The sequence below is a fragment of the Erpetoichthys calabaricus genome, chromosome 2, assembly GCF_900747795.2.
Source record: "Erpetoichthys calabaricus chromosome 2, fErpCal1.3, whole genome shotgun sequence".
Lineage (NCBI taxonomy): Eukaryota > Metazoa > Chordata > Cladistia > Polypteriformes > Polypteridae > Erpetoichthys > Erpetoichthys calabaricus.
The window spans coordinates 178369718-178395292 of record NC_041395.2 but is presented as its reverse complement, the minus strand read 5'-3'; the positions used below and the strand labels follow the sequence as shown (position 1 = coordinate 178395292).

The 25575-nt window shown below is 37.6% G+C and overlaps 1 protein-coding gene across 1 annotated transcript in view; it reads right to left on the bottom strand.

Annotated features, from left to right (window-relative positions):
• The window catches only part of vps45 (vacuolar protein sorting 45 homolog), a 218032-nt gene that overhangs the window by 144334 nt on the left and 48123 nt on the right, over positions 1–25575 (bottom strand). The window contains exons 6-10 of the mRNA XM_051923650.1: positions 24111–24248; positions 22586–22696; positions 21356–21490; positions 20765–20878; positions 6056–6223 (exon numbers count right to left, since the gene is read on the bottom strand). Of these exons, the coding sequence (XP_051779610.1) occupies positions 6056–6223; positions 20765–20878; positions 21356–21490; positions 22586–22696; positions 24111–24248 (666 nt within the window). The remainder of the gene's footprint in view (positions 1–6055; positions 6224–20764; positions 20879–21355; positions 21491–22585; positions 22697–24110; positions 24249–25575) is intronic.

Genomic DNA, 25575 nt, shown 5'->3' with positions numbered 1-25575 from the left:
CATAAGCTTTACCTGGTGGTTAACCGGACACTCACTTCACTCCCTTTCGGGAATCGAAGCTCTGAGATTTTCTTTTGTTCTTAATTAAAATTTAAAAGCAATACTTCACCGCTGCTAAGCCCCTCTAGCGCTGACGTCCGAGGTTCGATTACCGTAAGCAAGTGCAGTGAGTGTGTAATTACATTCACGGCATTCGTAGTCTGATTCACAATCTGATTGTATGGGTGGTTACCTACGAGGTAACGCTTATACTTGGCCACCAAGTCAGGTCGAAGTGATCACTCGAGTAAACGCAGCTTCACAAAAAAACAGATCCTTAACAAACTGTTATTAGTATATTTTCCCTCAATTTTAAAAGGTTTTCTTTTCTTCTTAATAAAAATTTAAAAGCGGTACTTCGCCGGTGCGAAGCGCGTGGATTTGACCGACTGACACATACAGACATATTCATGAGTGCAGGTACTTCGGAAAGAAAGCACCGTGTAAACCTAAAGTTTAAATTAAGTTCATAGACCTACAAAAGGTTGCCATTCATTTGAGGCAAGATTGCTTTTCTTCTGTACAACTATACGTTGCATTCTCAAGAGTGTGCTTGCACGGCTTCAGATATATGTGTATATATATATGTATGTCTATATATAAATATGTAAGCTTATAAGTACTGCCTTACTTCTCTTTAAGAAAGGAAGATGTAATGATACTTGATTTAAACGATTCCATGTCTTCCTGGGTTTGTGTAGCTTATTGTCAATATCTTTACACCTGTTTTTAACACTTATTTACTGAAACGGGCTTTCACGAAAAAAGTTAGGGCTTTGCTACAGGATACACCCTCCACAAGTTAAGCAAGTAAAAATAAATAATATATTTCTGTTTTATTTAAACCTTTTAAGTTCGTATGCATAGCCCCATTTGGCTGTTTAATTTTTTTTTTTTTTTCTTCAGTAATATTTAATCTCCTTAAAGAAAAAGAACATATCCATTTTACTTTTTTTGTATCTCTTTAGTAATATTTTAGTGTAAAAGGATAACCAGTATTTAAAGCTTTTATGTTACTTTATACATTTATTTTACACAATGTTGAAAAATTAATAAGAAAGCTACATATTTTGGCAGCTGCTGCTTTCATTTTCAATGAAATGAAAAAAGCTCTCCAAGACAAAACGTCAATGAAGAAGAAACAGTTTGCACTATCTAAAAAGGAGAAACCCTCATTTATAAAACTTTGCTGCAGATGACTTAGCTTATTGTCAATATCTTTACACGTTTTTTTAAGACTTGTTGACTGAAACGGGCTTTCACGAAAAAAGTTAGGGCTTTGCTACAGGATACACCCTCCACAAGTTAAGCAAGTAAAAATAAATTATATATTTCTGTTTTATTTAAACCTTTTAAGTTCGTATGCATAGCCCCATTTGGCTGTTTAATTTTTTTTTTTCTTTCTTCAGTAATATTTAATCTCCTTAAAGAAAAAGAACATATCCATTTTACTTTTTTTGTATCTCTTTAGTAATATTTTAGTGTAAAAGGATAACCAGTATTTAAAGCTTTTATGTTACTTTATACATTTATTTTACACAATGTTGAAAAATTAATAAGAAAGCTACATATTTTGGCAGCTGCTGCTTTCATTTTCAATGAAATGAAAAAAGCTCTCCAAGAGAAAACGTCAATGAAGAAGAAACAGTTTGCACTATCTAAAAATCAGAAACCCTCATTTATAAAAGTTTGCTGCAGATGACTTAACTGAAAATAAATGAATAGTTCCTATGTGTATAATACATATTTATCTATTTTACTTATGCCTTTATTCCAGCAACTTACAACATCTGAGGTACAATTTGTTACATTACTTTTGTTTTTTGCAGCACAGGCAGGTGAAGTGACTTCCTCAGGGTCACACAGTGGTGTCAGTACCAGGATTTGAACTGACAAGCTCCGGGTTTACTGAAATATTACTGAACAAAGAAAAAAAACGATATATATATGTTTATGTGGATGTGTATATGTGTATATACGTATGTATATGTAGATATATGTTTATGTGTGTCTGTGTGTGTATATTATATATATATATTATATATATATATATATATATATATATATATATATATATAAAAAAGACAGCAACACTCATAACAATGACAACACAATTACATTGACAATCATGTTACGTTATTTTTAAAATGTTTCCTTTTTTTTTTTCATAACCTCTTTAACACACTACTTCTCCGCTGCGAAGCGCGGGTATTTTGCTAGTAAATATATATATATATATATATATATATATATATATATATAAATATATATATATATATATATAAATATATATATATATAAATATATATATATATTATATCTTCATACAATATATATTTACACCTGCCAATAAAGTGCATCTGCAGTGTTCACTCATGTTTATCTGCACAACACAGTGCACTATAGTTACTAATCTGTAGTTAGAATGTAATCTGGATGTTCATAATGACCCAAAAAGTGAAAAGAAGGTGACACATCACACTGCCATAAAGAACTTAAAAGGTTTTTTGGAGGCTGCAACCGGATTCATGCTCAATCCTTCTATATCTATAATTCAGGGAATGATCGCCAACAGACTACCCGTCCCTGATATCCTTACACTTACACACATGGCACCGCAAATAAGTAAACAAGTACCAGACAATGCACAAAGTCATAATGACACTTGAGAAAATCTCTAAAGACACCAGTGTGGATCCTTCTTTAAAAGTACAATCCTCAACTATAAGACCTCCTTGTGCAACATCTAATCTGGTAACGTGAGGTGACCTAATCTAAATTAGATTAAGATGCAAATCCAAATACTGCCAACAGCAAATACATTTCAAATGCACAGTAACTCCTTTACCAAAGAAAAATGATGACACCAGTATCCAAACAGTGTAATGTCAACATTATATACAAACAATGAAGATTTGCATTAGATAATAATATTTTGGCAAACTCAGTACTTACATAATTGGTGCTTAGTTTGTGGACATCCACATTAGCTAAGAGAAGCTTCCTTTGTGTAACTTCTCAGTATAATGTTACAGTACAAAACACTGGAACGGCCAGGGATATTTCAACAAAAACTGCTATTTTTTCTTCTTTTCTAGAATACACTGTTTTAGTGAAACATTTTCAATTGAAACCTAATTACTACTTTAAAATCCAGCTACTGCTGCACCTTAAAACACACATACATCTCCATCTGGTAGAAAGGCTAAGGCGCTAGAAGTTTGATTTTAAAACACACTCAACATAAGCATCATTCTTACATTGTAATATAGTACAGACTGACATAAAAATGAAATTAATGTAATGAAACCAAACAAAACATCAAAAATGATTATTATGTAATGTATGCCAGATAATTACAAACACACTACATCAATACAGAAAATTCAGTTTTATTAATGTTTAAACAGAAAGTGTAGGATGTATTTAAATTTACACATAAGCCTTGCTTGTCTGAAGGAATTTCTTGTTCTATTTTAAAAGAAAGTCAAAAATATTTTTGTTAAAAATATCAAGTATAACGTAGAATAGCTACTCACACAGCATGTCACCTGCCTAATTTTAAAATTTGTTTCCTAATTTGTAAATTGAAGGAAAATACAAAAAGAAATCAAATCAAAAGTCTTTCTAAAAGGAATTAAAATGATGTTCATTTTTGTTTTACTTAAAGCTCAATGGTTCATTTCAGAGTAAGAGTAATGCTATGGTGTTTATATATTTTTAAATTGATTGATTTTATTAATCCTATGTCAAGGAATGTTGTATTGTTTAGACTGAAGGATAAAAATGTACTGTTGCATTAGAGTCCGGTCAGGCGTGGTAGGCCCAAACATGTTGTGAGGGTCTGCTGGGAACGTCTGGCAGAGCCCCCTGTCAGAAGTAGCTTCAACTCCCACCTCCGGCAGAACTTCGACCACATCCCGAGGGAGGTGGGGGACATTGAGTCCGAATGGGCCATGTTCCATGCCTCTATTGTTGAGGCAGCTGACCGGAGCTGTGGCCGTAAGGTGGTCGGTGCCTGTCGTGGCGGCAATCCCCGAACCCGTTGGTGGACACCGGCGGTGAAGGATGCCGTCAAGCTGAAGAAGGAGTCCTACAGGACCCTTTTGTCCTGTGGGACCCTGGAGGCAGCTGATAGGTACCGGCAGGCCAAGCGGAATGCGGCTTTGGTGGTTGCTGAGGCAAAAACTCGGGCGTGGGAGGAATTTGGGGAGGCCATGGAGAACGACTTTCGGACGGCTTCGAGGAGATTCTGGTCCACCATCCGGCGTCTCAGGAAGGGGAAGCAGTGCAGTGTCAACACTGTATATGGTGGGGATGGTGCGCTGCTGACCTCGACTCGGGACATTGTGGGTCGGTGGGGGGAGTACTTCGAAGACCTCCTCAATCCCATTAACATGCCTTCCAATGAGGAAGCAGAGCCTGGGGACTCAGAGGTGGGCTCCCCCATCTCTGGGACTGAGGTCACCGAGGTGGTCAAAAAACTCTTTGGTGGCAGGGCCCCGGGGGTGGATGAGATACGCCCGGAGTTCCTCAAAGCTCTGGATGTTGTAGGACTGTCTTGGCTGACACGCCTCTGCAACATCGCATGGACATCAGGGACAGTGCCTCTGGATTGGCAGGACCGGGGTGGTGGTCCCCCTCTTTAAGAAGGGGGATCGGAGGGTGTGTTCCAACTACAGAGGGATCACACTCCTCAGCCTCCCTGGGAAAGTCTATTCAGGGGTCCTGGAGAGGAGGGTCCGTCGGATAGTCAAGCCTCGGATTCAGGAGGAACAGTGTGGTTTTCGTCCTGGTCGCGGAACAGTGGACCAGCTCTATACCGTTAGCAGGGTCCTGGAGGGTGCATGGGAGTTTGCCCAAACAGTCTACATGTGTTTTGTGGACTTGGAAAAGGCATTCGACCGTGTCCCTCGGGGAATCCTGTGGGGGGTACTCCGAGAGTATGGGGTACCGGCCCCCCTGATAAGGGCTGTTCGGTCCCTGTACGATCGGTGCCAGAGCTTGGTCCGCATTGCCGGCAGTAAGTCGAACCCGTTTCCAGTGAGAGTTGGACTCCGCCAGGGCTGCCTTTTGTCACCGATTCTGTTCATAACTTTTATGGACAGAATTTCTAGGCGCAGCCAGCATGTTGAGGGGGTCCGGTTTGGTGGGCTCAGGATTGGGTCACTGCTTTTTGCAGATGACGTTGTCCTGTTTGCTTCATCAGGCCGTGATCTTCAGCTCTCTCTGGATCGGTTCGCAGCCGAGTGTGAAGCGGCTGGGATGAGAATCAGCACCTCCAAATCCGAGACCATGGTCCTCAGCCGGAAAAGGGTGGAGTGCCCTCTCAGGGTTGGTAGCGAGATCCTGCCCCAAGTGGAGGAGTTCAAGTATCTCGGGGTCTTGTTCACGAGTGAGGGAAGAATGGAGCGTGAGATCGACAGGCGGATCGGTGTGGCATCCGCAGTAATGCGGGCTCTGCATCGGTCTGTCGTGGTGAAAAAGGAGCTGAGCCGCAAGGCGAAGCTCTCAATTTACCAGTCGATCTATGTTCCTACCCTCACCTATGGTCATGAGCTATGGGTAGTGACCGAAAGAACGAGATCGCGAATACAAGCGGCTGAAATGAGTTTCCTCCACAGGGTGTCTGGGCTTTCCCTTAAAGATAGGGTGAGAAGCTCAGGCATCCGGGAGGGGCTCAGAGTAGAGCCACTGCTCCTCCGCATCGAGAGGAGTCAGATGAGGTGGCTCGGGCATCTGATCAGGATGCCTCCTGGACGCCTCCCTGGTGAGGTGTTCCGGGCACGTCTAACCGGGAGGAGGCCCCGGGGAAGACCCAGGACACGCTGGAGGGACTATGTCTCTCGACTGGCCTGGGAACGCCTTGGGATTCTCCCGGAAGAGCTAGAAGAAGTGGCCGGGGAGAGGGAAGTCTGGGCATCTCTGCTCAAGCTGCTGCCCCCGCGACCCGACCTCGGATAAGCGGGAGACAATGGATGGATGGATGGATGCATTAGAGTCTATGTCAACATACCTGGTGAGCACTGGAATGGTCATTCTGACAGGCTAATTCTTGTTCTACCTCTGATACTTCCATTAGGTTTCGTTCACTGACCAGGCGCGACAACTCCCCCACAACTGTCACGTGCTTCGACACTGTCCCAGACATTTTCTTGAACTGGGGATAGTTATCAACAAAGGCCTAGGTAAAGAGAGAAAGAAACTCTTAACATAAGTCAGGAGGGAAAGAAAACAAAAAAAAAATTGGGTCTGATTAGGTATTTTGGGCATAGTATATGAAAAATAGTGGAAAATTAATTTATATATAAATACACACACATATATTTATCTCTCTCTCTCTCTCTCTCTCTCTCTCTCTCTCAAAGGCTCCTACAGACAAACAACATTGAACATTAAGTAACACACTCTAAAATTTAAAGAAACATTGTGCCTACATTGCCTTTATGTTTCCACATTGCCAATCTAAAATGTGTTAGTGATAGCATTCATTAAACTATGGATATCATCAGTGAACTGTGATTCATTATTAGGAATTACTGTATGTAGATTGCTTCGATGCTTCATGAGATACTGCACAAATCAATGCAATTACAAACTGATTCTAAGTGTATTTTGATGTATCTCAATTTATGACTAACATTTTTTTATCTAAATTTGAACACATTGCTTTCATACAAAATAATTCATCTTATTGAATTTAATTCTGCTATTTTTCATTATTACAATACAATAACAAATTCCATCATTTGTCATATTTTACAGCACTGTGCAAAGTTCACAAGAAAAATAATTTTGTGCCTATATGGTAGCATTTTTGATTACCGCATTTACCCGTGTACCACACGCATATTTTTTCCGGAAAATTAGCATTACAAAATCAGGTGCACGTCATACACGAGGAAATTTTTTCTGTAATGTTTACTTCTTCTGCTTGGGCTCTCTCTCTCTCTCTCTCTATGCAACAAAAAAAGAAGGGCATTTCGCAGAAAACGTGCCCTAAACTCTTCCTATACAATCACAACGCGCATCATACATGGGACAAATTTTTTTACTGATTTTCTTTGTAAAAATTAGGGTGCGCGTCTTAAACGAGGGAACGTGGTACACGAGTAAATACGGTAAATTAACTATAAATTTCAGCCTGTCTTTAATCACTTAGCACAAAGTACAGTTACCCTTGTCACTCGTGCATTTAACTGCAAATTCTCACAAACGTTGTGAGGGCGGAGTGGTGGCTCTGAGGCTAGGGATCTGCACTGGCAATCGGAAGGTTGTCGGTTCGAATCCCGTAAATGCCAAAAAGGGACTCTGCTCTGTTGGGCCCTTAAGCAAGGCCCTTAACCTGCAAATGCTGAGCGCTTTGAGTAGTGAGAAAAGCGCTATATAAATGAAAAAAGAAAAGAAGAAAAGTGCCATAAGATAGGTATGAATAAGAAAGAGCCTACTTTGCAAATTTCTAAACCATCTCTCCACCTGTCACTATCATGTTTTTTTATTAGATTGTATCTGGGTATAATTTAGTCCGAATAATCTACACATTCAAATGTACTTCCAGGTTAACCATAGTGTGATTGCACTGAGCTCTTATTGATGGCCTGACCTGCATGCTCTAATATGAGGGGTTTTGATCAGCTCAGTACACAGTTCTGCTATTAGTTTCTCAACATCTTGATATGCGATTTAATCAACCTGATCACAAGTAAAATTAAACCCCATTTTTTTGCTTTGCACCCTACCCTACCCCACCATAACCTATTATCTATAGGGAAGGAGTGAAAGCTTTAGATTAATCAAAAATCTCCGGTTTTCAACAGATCTCAACATTTAAGGGTGCCCAGATACCAAAAACAGATACCTCGAAGGTGAGTGTGTGTCTGTCTGTTTCTTGAGGGTGTTCTACAGCTAAAATGGATGGACAGAAAAATACCAAATTCAAAACTTAAGCCTGTTACATGATGATGATGTGTTGATTAGGTTCTAAGCCAAATCGTGCAGAACCATCAAATACCATAATTCTGCAATTAATTATGAATTCTTCTCATTAATTGCTATCGTAATGACCTATTTTATAATCAGAAAGTTCAGCTTCAGAGCGGTAAATAATTACTGAAATGTTACAGAATAGTTTGGGTAACTTGGTTCCTAGGACGCAAAGCCTACTGACACTTATGTCCAAATTTTTTTTTATGCAGTATATCCAATCATGGCAATAAGATAAAGCAACTCTAAGCTTGAGTCACAGGCTAGGCTTAACCTGAATGACTTGGACTGATGTGAGCTGTGTTATACGAAATGGGTTACATGTGTGTAAATGTGGATTTATTTTGATATTTTATTCTGTAAATGTCTACTTTGAGTGTTTTGTTAAATTAAAATATTCACATTTTTTCCCCAAAAATAATCTATTTAATTTTTGTCTATTGTTCCTGAAGTCTGAATAATGCACTGTATTATTTAATTTATCATTTTGCTCCCAGTGTGCCATCTTTTAATCTGTAATATTCTATACTGTTCATATTTTCCAATTCATTTATGAACCCTTATAAAAGTTAGATAATGGAGTTTTGTGCATTATAGCAGAATCGTTCAAGAAAGGAAAGTGTGATGCACCTGAGGATAAGTTTTCCCATAAGTACAGAAGACTAAACAGAAGGTTTATAAACACATAATATTAACACACCAATGTTGTCCTTCCCGTGAGTTGAATTAGAAGACTGTTTCAATTAGAAAGTAACAAAGAATTTTTAAACATTATGTAAAAACAGATCATGATGAATATATGTAGCATTTGTGGTATTTTTATATTTTTAATTTGTGGAGGTGTTCAAGCTCTAGGGCACCCATGGAGCTGGAGCCAATGCGCATGTGTGTTCATTTCTTTCTCATTATTATCATACATATACTTGGGCAGAGAAACAAGCCATCAGACATCTTCATTTATAAAGTTCATTGGAGTGCGGGAGTGTGCATATGTGCATTTTATTTTTTGAAACATTTTATTGAATTTATTAAAATCAAATAACATTCCATGAAGCACAATTGGGTTTTTAATATATTGGTGATACCTTGTATTTACTGGGGTACAAAACAAAGAATATAGAGAACTACTGCAGGATTTTATTTCTATTGTGGACCAAGCCTGTGTATGTTCATCTATTTGTGTCAATTTCCAGGTTTTTATAACTTGTATTTTTGCTGGCCAGTAATAAAATTGAAAGGGAGAGCCATGCCACCTTCTGCCTTAGGTCTTTGTAGGGTTGCCCTTTAGATATGTGGATGTTTCGAATTCCAAATAAATGAGGCTATGATTGAATCTAGCTTCTTAAAAAATTATTTATTGATGTATATTGGAATGCTTTGAAATAAGAAAAAGGAGCTTAGGAAGGATGTTCATCTTGACAGTGTTAATTCTTCCAGCTAAAGCAGCGGTTCTGAAACTGGGGTCCGCGGGTGAGAAATGATTGCATATTTATACTATTTTTATAATTATTAACCTTTACCATCCGAGGGGAAGTAAGTGACTGAGCTCTGTCATTACCCCCACCACCTAGACCCGACCACTAATTCACTGTTCCGTTATTCGCTGCCACCACATTGGTTTCTCACCGTTATCGCTCAACACAAACCAGCCCTTATTATTTTTATTATAATCAAAAATTATCCATTCTTTCGTAGAATCAAAACACTCGAACAGTTTTTGTATATTTTAGAAGCAAATAAGAGCGCTAAAGGTGGATACAGATAATCAACAAACAACATATTTTACATTTTTTGTGTTTTTAAGTGGTGAAATTGCCCGCTCAACGCAAATGAAGTAAAAGTGTTCATAATAAGACAATTCAAAATAAAGCGATTGCTAAGAGGCGGTTTAAAAAAATCGACAATGAAGAAAAGAGTCTCGATGATCTGGTCGTTCCATTGATTTTGATTTGAATATAATTTTAAGGACTCATTGAAGCAGAATGACATCTAACAGTGGATAGAATTAGATAAAATCCAAATTCTTCTTGTGAAATAGTGTTTTGTTCCTAAAAAGAAATAGGAAAAATACTTAAGCTTAGGAACTTCATACTACCCAAACTCTAGGAAAACAATCGCCCGCTGAGAGTAAACACCCGTACTTATTTATTGATATGACTTGAACGTGACATATTTCTGAATTTTATTGCGATACGGAACGAAAAATGAATACTGTACCACAATATAAGAAAAGAAAGATACACAAGGTTAAAATGCCTGTACAAGCAGTCTTTTTTCCGAAGAAGTTACTCTCTGGGATACTCTCTCATGGGATAAATATGGTGTTGAAATATTTTACCATGATTAATTAAAAAAACGACGACGAATAAAGAATGTTGAATATTAAATTATGTCCTCCTCCATCACGATAACGCTAGATAGGACAGCGCAATCCAAAAAAATTAAAGACTTGACGGAGTTCCTACCTCACCCTTATTTCGTTGACTTCTCAAACGTTTTTAAGAATATAAAAAAATCTAGAAGAGGTAAAAAATAAGTTTCCACATCCATTGCATCAAGTGAGAATCCCTCCACAGACGGAATTAACAAACCAGCTAAAATTTTAACTTAAGTTTAATAACTAAGATGTACGTAATATTTTCTGAATAAATAATTGTTTGTCAAAAAATGTTTTATTCACAGCAGCCTGTACCTATGCAGTGCCGCGCAATGGGTATGTGGCACCCTTGTGCAAAGTATTTGGCGCCCCCAATTTTCTTGAAATAACATTGATTTTTTTTAATTTTTAATAAAAGGGTCCATGAGCCATCAAACAATTTTTAAAGGGACCGCCACGCAAGAAATTCTAAAGAAGTTTGAGAACCACTAAGCTAAAGTAAGACGGAGAGTAGACCATCTATGCACGTCTTGCTTAAATTTTTCCTTGCAGACAGCAAAACTTTGCTGATAAAGTGCTTTATGCTTACTTGTGACATTTACCCCTAGGTATTTAACTGATCTGCGGTGATAAAAGGGAAGGTGTCCAATCAAATATTGTGTGCTTGAGAGTTCACTGGAAAGAACACACTTTTATTCAAATTAATTCTGAGACCTGCAATGTTTTGAAATTCTGTTAATTCTGTTAGGTCTGCAGGCACAGTATTTTGTGGGTCTGATATATATAATACTAGATCATCTACATATAGTGAAATTTTCTGTTCAAGTCCTTCTCTGAAAATCCCTTTTATCTCTGATGCATTTCAAAAGTGAAAAGCAAATGGCTCAATGGCGATTGCAAATAGAAGTGGTGTCAAGGGGCATCCTAGTCTAGTACCATGTTCTAGTTTGAAGTAGTCTGAAATAATGTTGCTAATACAAACTGAAGCTTCTGGACTGGTATACAGTAGTATGATCCATGCACAAATGTTCGGGCCAAACCCAAATGTAGTGAAAAGGTAGTTCCATTCAAACATATCAACTGCTTTTTCTGTATCTAAAGATAATATCATCTGTGGGGTGTTAGACCTTGTGGATGAATATATTTCATTAAACAGGCATCGAAAATTGGAAGCTAAGTGTCTGCCTTTAATAATTCCAGTTTGGTCTTGTGATATTACCAAAGGAATGACATTCTCAATCCTTCTAGCTTGGACTTTGGAGAGTATCTTAACATCATTATTCAGAAGTAAGATTGATCTGTATGATGCACATTGTAATAAGTCCTTATTTTGCTTAGGGAAGACTGTAATTAATGCTTAGCGAAAAGTTTGAGGTAGACTTTTATTGTTTCCAGCTTCTGTAAATGTTGCTAATAAAAGGGGAACTAACTTGAGAATTTTTTTATAAAATTTGGCAGGGTTGCCATCAGGGTCTGCTGCTTTCCCACTCTGAAGTGAGTTTATGGCATCTAGTGATTCTGATAGTGCCAGAAGTTTATCCAATTCCTCTGCACTGAAGAGTATCTAGCTGTGGTATCTAATGTATCCAAAAATGCATTAGGTTGTGTCTTGTCTTTTTTAAACAGAGTAGAATATAAGGACTTATAGTAGCCTCTAAATGTGTGCATTATATTTTTATGGTCAATGATTTCATAGTAATGATGTCTTGATTTAAAAATGAGTTGTTCCGTTTCTTTAGTTGTCTGTATGAAGAGTCTGTCTTTTCCTATGAAGTGCCTCATTTGGCATGTTCTTGGTCTATTCTGGTAATTTCACTGATTAGCTCTGACACCTTCTTTGTTTCCAATTTATTTTTGTGGGAAAGATATGAAATAATCTGTTCTCTTAAGAAAGCCTTCAGAGTTTCCCACAGTATTCCTACAAAGACCTCTGAAGATGTATTTGTCTCTAAATACAAAATACATTTGCTTGGATTTAAATTCTGTACAGTTCTTGTCCGCTAACAGAAGTGGGTTAAGACGCCAGCTGCAAGATGAGTATGTGGGGAATAGTGATTGTAGCTCCATGATCAAAGGGGCGTGGTCGGAGATGAAAATAATGTCTTTCTTACATGATTTAATCGTAGGCAAAATTTTTTTATCTATAAAGAAATAATCAATTCTTGAGTAACAGTGATGCACTGGTGAGAAGAAGGAATATGTTCTTAAGTTTGGGTTTAGAAATCTCCAGGGGTCTGATAAGCTGTAAATAATTGTTTTTGCAGTGTTAATGTCATTGCTCCTGTGGCAGGAGGCCTATCCAAGTCTGGATTTAAAACACAATTAAAGTCTCCAGCCATTATAATTTTATGATTGTTCACATTGGGAATGGATGCAAATAAGTTTTAGAAGAAGTACCTATTATCCACATTGGGTGCGTAAATAATTAAAAGAAAAAGTATCCATGACGATCAAATATCGCCCTTCAGACTCAGATACTACATCTGATACTACAAATGAGATTGTTATATGTAAAAAAATTCCAGCACCTCTAGTTTTCTTTGTAAAGCTGGAGTGGAATATTTGGCCAGTCCAGTATCTGTGTAGCCGAAACTGATGCTTGCTTAATAAGTGGGTCTCCTGTAAAAATACTATTTTAGCAATTAGGCCTGTTAGGTGAGAGAATACTTTCTTTGATTCTTGATTGAAACCTTTAACATTCCAGCTCACCAAGTTAACTGTTTGGTCATGGAGACATTGGTTCTGAACTTTTGTTGTCCTTTTGTAGTCTTAATTTAAGTGCATTAGTACATAAGACAACTTTGACCTTAATTTCCAAATTTTCCATGAAGCCTATTGTTATGTTGGCACTTATAATTATAAGGATTAAAAGGATAGATGAGAAATAGCTTTCTCTCTCACCCTAGTCCCCCTGTCCCCTACATTTTGCCTCCCTACCTGAGGTTAGACCACACTTCATAAAGTCCCAGTCCGCTGACGTACCTAGAAGACAGGGCACGTCCAAAACAAAACAAGCCCCCAGCATTGGCGTATAAGGATTCAAATAGAGATATCTATTGATAATACAGTCTAAATACTATAAAGCATAAAATATAATCTTAAAACAGTCTTGAGAGAGTAAAGCCAGGGAATGATGTTAAACAGTAGCCCTGGATAAGTACAGTAAGCCCTAATACAATAAACCAAGGGTAGTTAAACAAAAATTACGCATACATACATATATGTATATAATTGTAATTAAAACAAACAAAAAGTGGCCGAGAAGGAAATTGGATGTATAATTATGGTACCAGCATTATTGCAAGCAGATCAAACAGCAGGTAAGATTTTCTTTGCCATGCCAGGACCAGATGTGACTCATGATCGTATTTCAAAAAGTGTCAGGATCTGTTCCTCCATAGAAGTAAAAATGTAGAGCTTGCCTTGAATGTCCACTTTCACTCTGGCAGGATACAAGAGGCTATATCTGATCTCGGCTTTCCATAAGAGCTGTTTAATGTTGTAAAATGTGGCACGTTTAGAAGCTGTTGAGAGTGAGAAATCAGGGAATATACAAAAGTGGTTATTTTCAAACATAATCTCTTGTTTCTGTCTGAGAGGTAGCATTATATGTAATTTAAATTGTAATTTTTCAAAATGCACAATGACAGTTCCAGGTTTTGAGGTATTCGATCCACATATGCGGTAAGCTGCTACTATCTCGGTGTCTGGCTTGAAGTCCTCTCCAATTATTTTAGAGAATAGTTCAGCTACGAATTTCACAGGGTTTGGACTTTCACAGTTTTCAGGGAGATCTTTGATTCTGATATTATTTCTTCTGTATCCATATTCCAGTACAGCTAGTCTGTCTCTAAGCACTTTGCATTCAGAATTTGCAGCCATTGGTTTTCCATCAGTGGAAGATGCCAGCTGTTCAGTTGTTTCAATATGTGTCGTGAACGTTTGTTTAACATCTTCAAGTGCTCCAAGCTTTTTCTCAAACTTAGATGCATATTCCTGTATTTTTTTTTTCTAGCAAACATTTATGGGTTGCCTCAAAGCGATTACTTAAACGTTTCTCCTGGTCTTTAATATCCTGAAGCAGTTTCTCGTTTGTCTTGTGTATGTCTTTTATTTCTTTGTTTATATCATTTAAATCCTTCTTTATATTATTTTTGAGCTCCTTTATGTCTTGAGCTGTGGCAATTGCGGCAATCATTACCTTCAGTTCAGACAGATCGTTTCAGTCTTCTCCGTGCTCCCCAGTTGAAGTAGCAAGCCCAGTTGGAGTCAATGTTACCAGCTCATGAGGGGTAACTGACAGCGCGGAAGGTAAGGTGATTTTCAGTTTCATTGAACCTTCTGAAATCAGCAAGTACTCCTGGCCCGACTCGCTTGCACATTCACTCCCACTTTCGCTCTCAGCTGGAGACTATGCAATGTCAGGTCCCGGGAAATCTGTGCTTTCGCCTATCTGTTCCAGGTCAGTCTCTGGCAGGCCGTACCTTGAGCCTGAACTTGACGCCTGACTAGGCTTGGATGAAGCTTTAACCGTGTTTTCTGTTTCTTTCTGACACTCATGTTTAAATATGCTTGCATATACTGTAATTGAACCCCTTCTGTTTGAGTAAATACAGGATACCTCGGGATGATATAAAAAAAAAAAAAAAAAAAAAAAAAAAGTAAAAATAACACCGCCGATAACGAAGTTCCGCTTCAAACGTCCATCTCCCATAACGGACGAGACCAACTCCCATGCATGCATATTTAAATAAATCCATCCATTTACCAACCCGCTGAATCCGAATACAGGGTCACGGGGGTCTGCTGGAGCCAATCCCAGCCAACACAGGGCACAAGGCAGGAAACAATCCCGGGCAGGGTGCCAACCCACCACAGGACACACACAAACACACCCACACACCAAGCACACACTAGGGCCAATTTAGAATCGCCAATCCACCTAACCTGCATGTCTTTGGAATGTGGGAGGAAACCGGAGCGCCCGGAGGAAACCCACGCAGACACGGGGGAGAACATGCAAACTCCACGCAGGGAGGACCCGGGAATCGAACCCAGGTCCCCAGATCTCCCAACTGCGAGGCAGCAGCACTACCCACTGCGCCACCATGCCGCCCTATTTAAATAAATGATGTATGTAAACAACTACTTCTGCAAAAAAATTGCAAACTAAATGGAGCAGACTGCAAAAATTCAAATTAAATTAAACAATTTATAAGCACTTATCTTTTATCAGTTTCAAAGCAGTTCTCTTTGGACATTCATCCGATTATTACTGAAGGATAGGGGGATAAGCACTGGACCAAACTCAGTAAGCCTAGAGCCTGTAACAAGACAAACATGATGCAACTTGTTTGGAAAAAAATTGGTCAGTTTTTTCGGAAGGTATTGTTGGACATACGCTACCAGCCAAAATTTTGGACTCGCCAAAAAAATCATGTTTTTATTAAAAACTGCCTTTCTATCAAGATACCACTAAAATTATTCAAAAATATATCCAAGAAATTAGTAGTGGTTCTAAAGGCTATTACGGCTGTAATAGACATCCTGGGTTGACTGGAATCCTTCCTTACCTGGCCGGGAGTATTCCAACCAGGTTGGTTAATGGTACCTCTTTCTTGGTCGGGAGGCCATTATAATGGATGGACAGGGGGAGAATGCTTTCCAGGGTCATGCGCTTCCCCAGTTTACTGGATGGCAACATCCTTCTGGGGTAGATCCTGTCTGGACACCCACAGGGCTGCATGGGAGTTGTAAATTTGGTGGGCAGCCCAGTTGTCCTCAGGTGCTGCTAGGGGGAACTCCTGCAGGCAGACTCTTCTACCATGGGGAGGTTCTGTCTAATTCTGAAGTGCTTCCTGGATGCAATGTGCTAGCACTGGAAGTACTCCCGGGTCCAGAATAAGGGAAGCTGCTCCACTTCACCCGGGAGTCAGACTCAGGAGAGCAGTCGGACGAAGCTCACCTGAATCTGTGGAATGAATTAAAGTATTTGTGACAATAAATCTCTTTATTGGCACCTGGAACTGTGTCTATGTTATGTCTGGGGTTTGGGGAGCTGCCACACCCTCTAGTGGCATATAGTGTTCCAAACTACTAATTTTTAATTTGTCATTCATATATGACTACAAAGCTCCATTTTCAGCAGCCATTCTTTCAGTTTTCTAATGGTCAAATCCCTAGATTAGAGTGATCCCCCACCTGTCACGGAAGTTACATTCCAGACCCATCAGTGATAGGTGAAAATCCGCGATTTAGAAAGACCAAATAAATAAACATTTTTTTTTTATAGTTTAAGCCTTAAAATATTCCTCACACATGCTTTAAACACATGTAAACTTATTAAAACACACTTTGTAAACACATATATGTGGATGTTGGGCTAAGGATATGAGTAACGTCTCTCTATTATAAAAAAAATCTTGGCAGGGAGACCAGGGAGATGAGGCTAAGTTTAAGTTTTTTTTCAATAACCTACAACCTAGTACGAATAAAAGTATTCTCCCATTTCACAAGCTTAGAGACTTACTTTATGAGGCATTTCCAATTGCTATAACAGCAAGGAGGGGATTCATTTGAAGGTACGGCTGTGATCATACATCCATTTTCTAAACCCACCTTTTCATAAAGAGCATCATGGAGAAGCTGTAGCCTATCCCAGCGAGTGTAGGGCACAAGGCTGGAACAATCCCTGGAGGATTCATCTATACTAATAAAAGGCAAAGCCCTCACTGACTCACTCATCACTAATTCTCCAACTTCCCGTGTAGGTAGAAGGCTAAAATTTGGCAGGCTCATTCCTTACAGCTTACTTACAAAAGTTAAGCAGGTTTCATTTCGAAATTCTACGCGTAACGGTCGACAATGTCCGCCATGTTAAACTTTCTTATTTATGGCCCCATCTTTACGAAATTTGGTAGGCGGCTTCCCTGCGCGAACCGAAACCGATGTACGTACTTATTTAGGTGGTATGACGCCACTGTCGGCCGCCATATTGAACTTTCCAACAGTCTTTGTTACTTATGGGCCCATTTTCAAGAAATTTGGTACGCGGGTTCCCAACGCTAACTGAATCCTACTTACGTACATATATACGTCCATAGCCTGTAGCTTGGTCACCGTGTGAGGCGGCGTTGGTGTCCCATCCCCATGCCTCCCGCATAGTTGGCTGTCTGCCTATATAAGGCCATCCATGGCTCCAGTCTCTTCATTCCCTTCCTTGCTTCGCCACGGTATTCACGTCTCCCTGCTGATAACTGCAGCCTTTTTATTTAATCCACGGCTTCTCCGCTGTTTTATTGTTCATTTATTATGATTATAGTTATTGTGTAGGTATTTTAGACTTCGTTTACATTGTTCAGGTACCCATTTCCTTTATCGTTCCAACCGTACCCCCATTAACATGTCTATCGATCACCATCGATCAAAGAACTGTCACTTACCGAGTGGTTTCCATGCCCATAGATGGCGACTGCCTTTTCCATTCTCTGTGTTACATATTGCACGGCCATATCAGGCTCACTCTTGATATCCGGAAGAAAATTGTGTCTTATGTATTGAATGACTGGGACAGGTTCAAGGTGTGGACTGATGACGGTACAGTAGATAATTATACTACACAGGAGCACTATAAGAGTGAAATGCTTAAGCCCTTCACCTATGGTTCTGCATGTGAGTTGATGGCTGCCACTGAATTGTTCAGTTGTCACTGTCAAGTGTACCGAAATGGCCAAATATTTTACACCTTTGGACAACCGCCAATGCCTCTTACAAAGCCTTCTTCAAAATGTTTACCCCAATCTACGAAATCTCCACTAAAACGACGTGTCATGGTTGAGGAAGAGAGCTATCCTGACACCAAGAAATGACATGACTACAACTATAAACCACATTTTACTTCAAGAACTACCTTCACAACCGAAAACATATCAGTCTGTGGATTCAGATGTAGAAGTGGAAGACGCGGTGTACTATCCGGTAGAGTTTCTCCACACTCTGAATCCTCCAGGCACTACTGAGCATAATCTAATTTTGAAGGTTGGGGCACCAATAATGTTACTGAGAAACTTACAGCCACCGAAACTTTGTAACGGCACGAGACTTCAGGTCACGTGTCTGCAAAAGAACCTAATTGAGGCAACTATTTTTACTGGCAGTGACTCAGGGTAAAGAGTTTTTATTCCTTGCATCCTCGTTATACCCTCTGATCTCCCATTTCAATTCAAACGCCTCCAATTTCCAGTAAAGCTCTGCTTCGCAATGACAATTAATAAGTCTCAGGGACAGACCCTACAAAAGGTTGGCATTGATTTGAGGCAAGATTGCTTTTCACATGGCCAACTGTACGTTGCATGCTCAAGAGTAAGCTCAGCGCACAGCTTGGTCATATTACAACCGGAGGGGCGAACTGACAATGTGGTATACAAACAGATCCTTAACAAATAATTATTGGTATATTTTCCCTCAGTTTAAAAAGGTTTACTTTTCTTCTTAATAAAAATTTTAAGGCAGTACTTTGCCACTGCGAAGTGCGGGTATTTTGCTAGTTGTTAAATAAACTTGCCAGATTAGGGCTTTACTCTCATTCAGTGCGTGTGTGTGTGTGTGTATTTTCCCATCTTGGTGTTCATTACAGTATTATTCTTAATGTTGTTGTGAAGTGGCAACAATAATGTACACTTTAGCACAATATCCTACCATATTGTTTTCTATATTCTTAGTATTACTGTTATTATTATCATCCTACTTTGAATATTCTTCTTTATATTATTCGTGATCTTATTCTTCTTCTTCAAATTATCATCATCATGATCATCTTTGGGCTGAAGCCTTAATGTTAGTATCAGAAAACTACAAAATGTCATTGTGACTTCCAGTTTGCGGCTCAGGGTGTCATAAAGTCGTAATGTCATTCATTCTCAGACATGGCCTCTTACTTTTCTCTAGGACTAGGACGCTTCGCAAATATGTCTTATGTTCTATTCTGAGACAGTACAAATTTTCATCCTAGTGTGACTTTTAGTGCAATTCCTAGGAGTAATTCTGAAATGCTTGATAAATGCAGGACCAGAGCTCCTAATGAGGCACTCAACAGGAAAAGAGAGGCTCTAAAATAAGAATTTAATCTTTTGACAACAACGGAATATGAACAAGTTATTTTTAAATCATGGCAACATTATTATGAACAGGGAGAAATTGCTAATAAGATTTTAGCTCAATAAATCCATAAGCAGGAAGTTCATAATGCAATAATAGAAATTACCTATGCCTCTAGAAATAAAATCAGGGAGTATAAAGAGATAGCTTACATACATAAATAATACTTAAGTCCTTATATTCCTTTAAATGTAAAGAAGATGAGACACAAGCTTAAGGGGTTTTTCAATAAAATAGAAGAAACACAGTTTGATATTTTTAGTGCAGAAGAAACTGATAAACCTCTGTTATTTGCAAAACTGGTTGATGTCATAAATTTACTCGATGATGTAGGAAAGCTCCAGTCCCAGATTGCTAAACAGTGCATTATCTAAAATGTTTTTTACTGAGTTAGCTCCATTATTTTAAAAATGTTCATAAGACACCAGGACAAAAATAAGATTTTACCCCAGACATTAGACCAAGCACTGATTACTGCTTTTCCTATGCAAAATACCGCATCACTTATTACAATGTGCATCAAGTTGACCAGCTTCACTCCTAAATGATGATGTTAAGATTCTGGAGGCTCCAGCTCCTTGTACCCTGGATCACAAAAATTGAGTATTAAAAAATATTTAATAAAATAGCTATCTCAACAATTGTTTATCTTGGGAAAAAATGTGGTATTTTCAATGGAATGAAGATTCCATGTTCAGAGTGTCTTTAAAATTTTTGAATGTTTAAAAAAATAATTTTAAAGTTATGTGAGTTTTTCAAAAATAAAGAATGATTGCTAAATTACAAAGTGTCATTAGTTGGTATATTGATTTACAGGTATTATGCATTTTAAATGTAAAAAAGGTAACACTTTAAGATTTGCACTGAAATATCATTTTCAAAAACTAGTACACCAACTTTACCCATCATAATGGCCACCATTAAAGCCAAGGTAGCCACATGATGCAATTAACAAAAAATCTTTTTTACTGATACAGAACTGCAAAAATAAAAATAACAAAAAAGCTCAGTAAAACTGCTACACAGAGAAGCCATGGCTTGTATATATGACACAAAGAATATACTGTATGTTAAAAGCAAACAAAGTGACAGGCAAGTTTTATATCTATTACGAGTGTGATGTCAAATGGATAAACATAGTAACCAAGGATTTTGATGGTTAATTAAGAACCATTTTTGATGCAAACAACATATGTACATGATACTTGCCTTCATATCAGCAATTGACTCCAGTTTCTGCTGCCCTTTAGGTTTCTTCTTCTGAAAGTCTTCCATTAAGTTTTTGATATTAGTGCCAATCTCACCAAAGTTCAGGTACAAATTCTAGAAAAAATAAAAGGAACAGCATGTCAAGTGACAACAGGTATCATTCTGGGTAATATACTTACTACTATTACAGATGATCTATGGTAGGAGTTTGCCAAAAACGATTTCAAGCCCAGGCCCCCAAAATGCTTTAACATCTGGTCAGGTCCCCCTACTAATATAAACCTAATGCTGTGAAACAGAGCATGATTTTATTTACTGCTAACAGTAGTCACAGAGCATGACTTTGGGTAATAGCAGATCTATTAATTAAAGCAAATTCTTAACTACTGCTAAAAAACTGATGTGTGTGTGATCAAATGTTGTGTGATACCTTTACGCCAAGGGTTCTCAATATTTTTCTTGGTGTACCTTCTCCAACAATTGAAATGTGTTGAAGTGACTATATTTTCTTAACTCATGCAGTGCAGAATATCATTCTTACAATATTTCTAGATTAAACTGCACTATCTCCAGGAAAGATGAGAGACTTACATTTGCATAAAATTCATCACTTTCTGCAGACAAAACAACCTCCCGCAAATCTTTGTTCACTCCTGGGACTCTAGATAGATCAATCCGATTGTTGTTTAGACCAAGAAGCTCATGAACCATTGCTTGGTATGTCCACTATGAGGGAAAAATAACAAAGTTTCTGTGGCAAACAATGTATATTAGTACGATAAAAATGAGTAGCCACTGAAAAGTGTTTGTATGGAAAAAATATAAAAACATTATGATTTGACCATATGATGATTTATAAATATTTTCACTGCACTGGAGCCCAACAATTGAATTTCATTTATTACTTTTCACTTTTGTATTTTAAATCTTTTGTTTGTGCATTTAACATGAAACACATTCTTATCTCTCCAGTATCATCAGCATAATAAATGATGAAGAGATTTTTGGTTTCTCAGTTTGGAATAAATGTGCAGACTGAGAAATCACTATGCTTAAAAAGTATTACTGCAGTAATCAATTAACTCACTTCACCAAACACAACATCAGTAAAAATTTATATATGGTAATAAGATGAGTAGGCATTCCAACCAAGGCTGACTGCTGCCATACACCATGCATTGTACTTCAGGGATTGCAGCTGCTTCCCCATGGAAAAAATAAAAATTAATTGAATGCTTACTTCAAAACTGCCAAAATTCGTAATACAAATAAACACATTTTGTCACTGTTAAATCCAGCAATTTAGTAGTCTAACAAAGTTCGAGTTAATTTTGGTAATTTTTGGTAGAGGAATATTGCCATATAGATTAAAATAGTGTAGGTATACACCGTTCAGAGTTCGAAAAGCTTACCAATAATTTTTGAACATACCAAATTTTCAAACTTACAACTTTATTGCAATGCTTAAGATTGTACAGAGCATATGATCACTTAAGAACATCAGTTTCATCTAAAAAGGCTTTTCCGAGATCCCCTTAATTAGGACGACAAAAGTGTTTCTATAGACACTGTGAATGCTGAAGGATTTTGTAAAAAAAATACATTATATACGTAACAACATTAAATCATATTCCTATAACAAATATGTAGATTTATTGTTCCTATAGCACTTTTACAAAAGTTATCAATCTTTCAAATGCCGTTTAAAAGGAGTAATCTGTAAATGAGTATGTCTCAGTAATTAAAGAGATAATAATAACTACTACTACTAAATGACTTATAACAAAAGAAAAAACTACCTTTGCAGCAAAAAAGACACACCTGATTTAGTAAGGGAGTAATAGCATCATCACTACGATCTAAAATCAGCAGCAGTGGAGGCACTTCAGTCTTTCTGAAATCAAACAACTCATACTCCTTGGTAATGATTTGCTAAATAGTAAGAACATATAATGGTTAGTCAAATGATTAAAAACTGCAGGAACTCAAGGAAAACAAATCTTATATTGCTATGATATATAAATTAAATTTTCATCAAGTTAATTTTCAAGGTAATATTTCATATACTTCAAACTTTTATATTAACAACTAGAATTAGGAGCCATAACATACATCTTAAAATGTTTAAAACTTTTACCTAGAATCACCAAGAATTGAACTCTGATTAGTTCCACTTGTCATATATTACCTGGAAATACTAAAATCCAGCTCTTGCTTAGAATCACTCAGTTGTGTCAGTCCCTCAATACCACTGCTTTATTTAGTACCAGTACTAATATGATGGATATTACCAAGAACAGCAAAAGCTTTTGCATAAGTAAAGAAAAAAGTTATTCACTAGCCAGGTTTCTTAATGAAACAGAATTTTGGGGCACAAGTATATTAATGTAATTTGATCATCTCAATAGAATAAAAAAGGGTAATCACTTCCAAAAAGGGTATAAATGACTGTTTACTATAGCAAAAATTTAATCGATCTTGAATCAGCTCATACGATGCTTACTGTAATGTAAAACAATTTAACAACAGCAAGAGAACAAGTAGACAGAGATGCTGAACCTAATATAGTTTGTTAATATCAACTGTGTGATAGCTTGTAATTAATTAAAAGAGGAGCTAAAACAGCTCATCTGCTCAAACATCACTTACAGTCAGTGCTGAAAGTGGAGAAACTATATCAGTACTTTCACTACAGATCAATTACTTTTCTGGTCTCAGAGTATTACAAATCATTAGGAGACAGTATTTTTTTAAATGGTCTGGTCAGTAAAAAATAAATTTGGAGAAAATGGATTAGCAGTATCATGTGACTGTTTGCTTGTGGTAAATATAAAAGCATTTCACAAATAAATAAGCAAAAGAGATAGGTTTAAGCGTACAAGAAGCACTACCTTCAAATTAAACGATTAAGAAGCTGATTTGGCAAGAAGACCCAAATGAATGAAAGATCCCTATAATGAAGAAAAATCTGATGTACATCAGTTACGGATGTGCAAAGAATCTATTACAGTGTGGAAAACGGTAAGAAAGGGAACAAAGGTAAAATATGTTTTGTGCACAGGAGACAACACTGGAAAGTATAATACTGTATATGGAGTGAGAAAATTGAGAAATATTAGGTCAAAGAAAATAAAACATGAAAAGTAGCAAAATTAAATGCAAGGGTCGAGCAGGTGCAACATTAAAGAATCATTTTTCTTCCCTTCTCATCTAAGTATTTCGAACAAACTTTTTAGCTGTTGACTAATTTATTATGTCATTGTCCAATACACCATAAAGTAACAACACTAACCACATTTTAATTTAAATATGCCGTTAATTTTTTTCTCATCACCTTTCAACTAACCTTTACGCTCTCTGCCAGTCGTTTAGCCATATCCGAGGAAAGCTGATATCGGATCATTGGACACTTCTTAAGAGCCAGAAGGACAGAAGTCAAACCCTGAGTGGTTCTTGAGAGGTAATCTTGATCCCAGGATCGAGACTTGATTATAACAGAATTAAAAGAAAAACAAAAATTGGACTGAATATCTACTAAATGCTTTACTCTAATATGGAATTACACATTTATAAAAGATATATCAAGTAATATACTCCAGATTTCTCTGTAAATCTAAACCTCAAAATAACTAAAGATCTTAATTTCTATATTATTGCACTGTACTGTATATGTAAACTTCAATGAAACAAAAGAAATCTAAGCACACTTTCACAATAGTAATGTAGACAAAGTGGGTGTTTTGTTTCACACTACATTATATAAAAGCGTGCCGCTGACTCTTAAGTTACAGGAAAACATGAGCAGGCTCTAATAAAGTGTATTGCATACATAAATGAGTAAGAAATTTTAAATGAAATACCAAGAATTGTTGCTAACATCTCAGATGTGAAAAAAATCACTGACGGTCTAATTTTCAGACCAGCTTAATGCACTGTGGGAATATCCAGACATTTTTAAAATTATTTTTCCTGTATCCTACATGGTCCCTTTTTTCTCAAAAAATAAGTTTAACTTTTCTTATGTGAATCTTTCATTTTTATTTTCCACTGTAAACATTACTTAAATTCACCATTTGTCAATAATGATAATCATTAAGTTCTTCATCATTAACTTGGGTATAGGATTAACTGAAAAAAAGAAATCAAGGCACATTAAGCACAACACATGCTTGTTTATCACTAAATACAATACAGTGATCCCTCGCTATATCGCGCTTCACCTTTCGCGGCTTCACTCTATCGCGGATTTTATATGTAAGCATATTTAAATATATATCGCAGATTTTTTGCTGGTTCGCGGATTTCTGAGGACAATGGGTCTTTTAATTTCTGGTACATGCTTCCTCAGTTGGTTTGCCCAGTTGATTTCATACAAGGGACGCTATTGGCAGATGGCTGAGAAGCTACCCAACTTACTTTTCTTTCTCTCTCTCTTGCGCTGACTATCTGTGATCCTGACGTAGGGGGTGTGAGCAGGGGGGCTGTTCGCACACCTAGACGATACGGACGCTCGTCTAAAAATGCTGAAAGATTATCTTCACGTTGCTACTTTCTGTGTGCAGCTTTTAAGTATGCTGCACGGTGCTTTGCATACTTAAAAGCTTGAAGGGCACGTATTGATTTTTGACTTTGTTTTTCTCTCTCTCTCTGCTCCTGACGGAGGGGGTGTGAGCTGCCGCCTTCAACAGCTTTGTACCGGCGGTGCTTCGCATACTTAAGCCAAACAACCCTATTGATTTGTTTGCTTTCCTCTCTGTTTCCACTGAAGAGGAAGATATGTTTGCATTCTTTTAATTGTGAGACAAAACTGT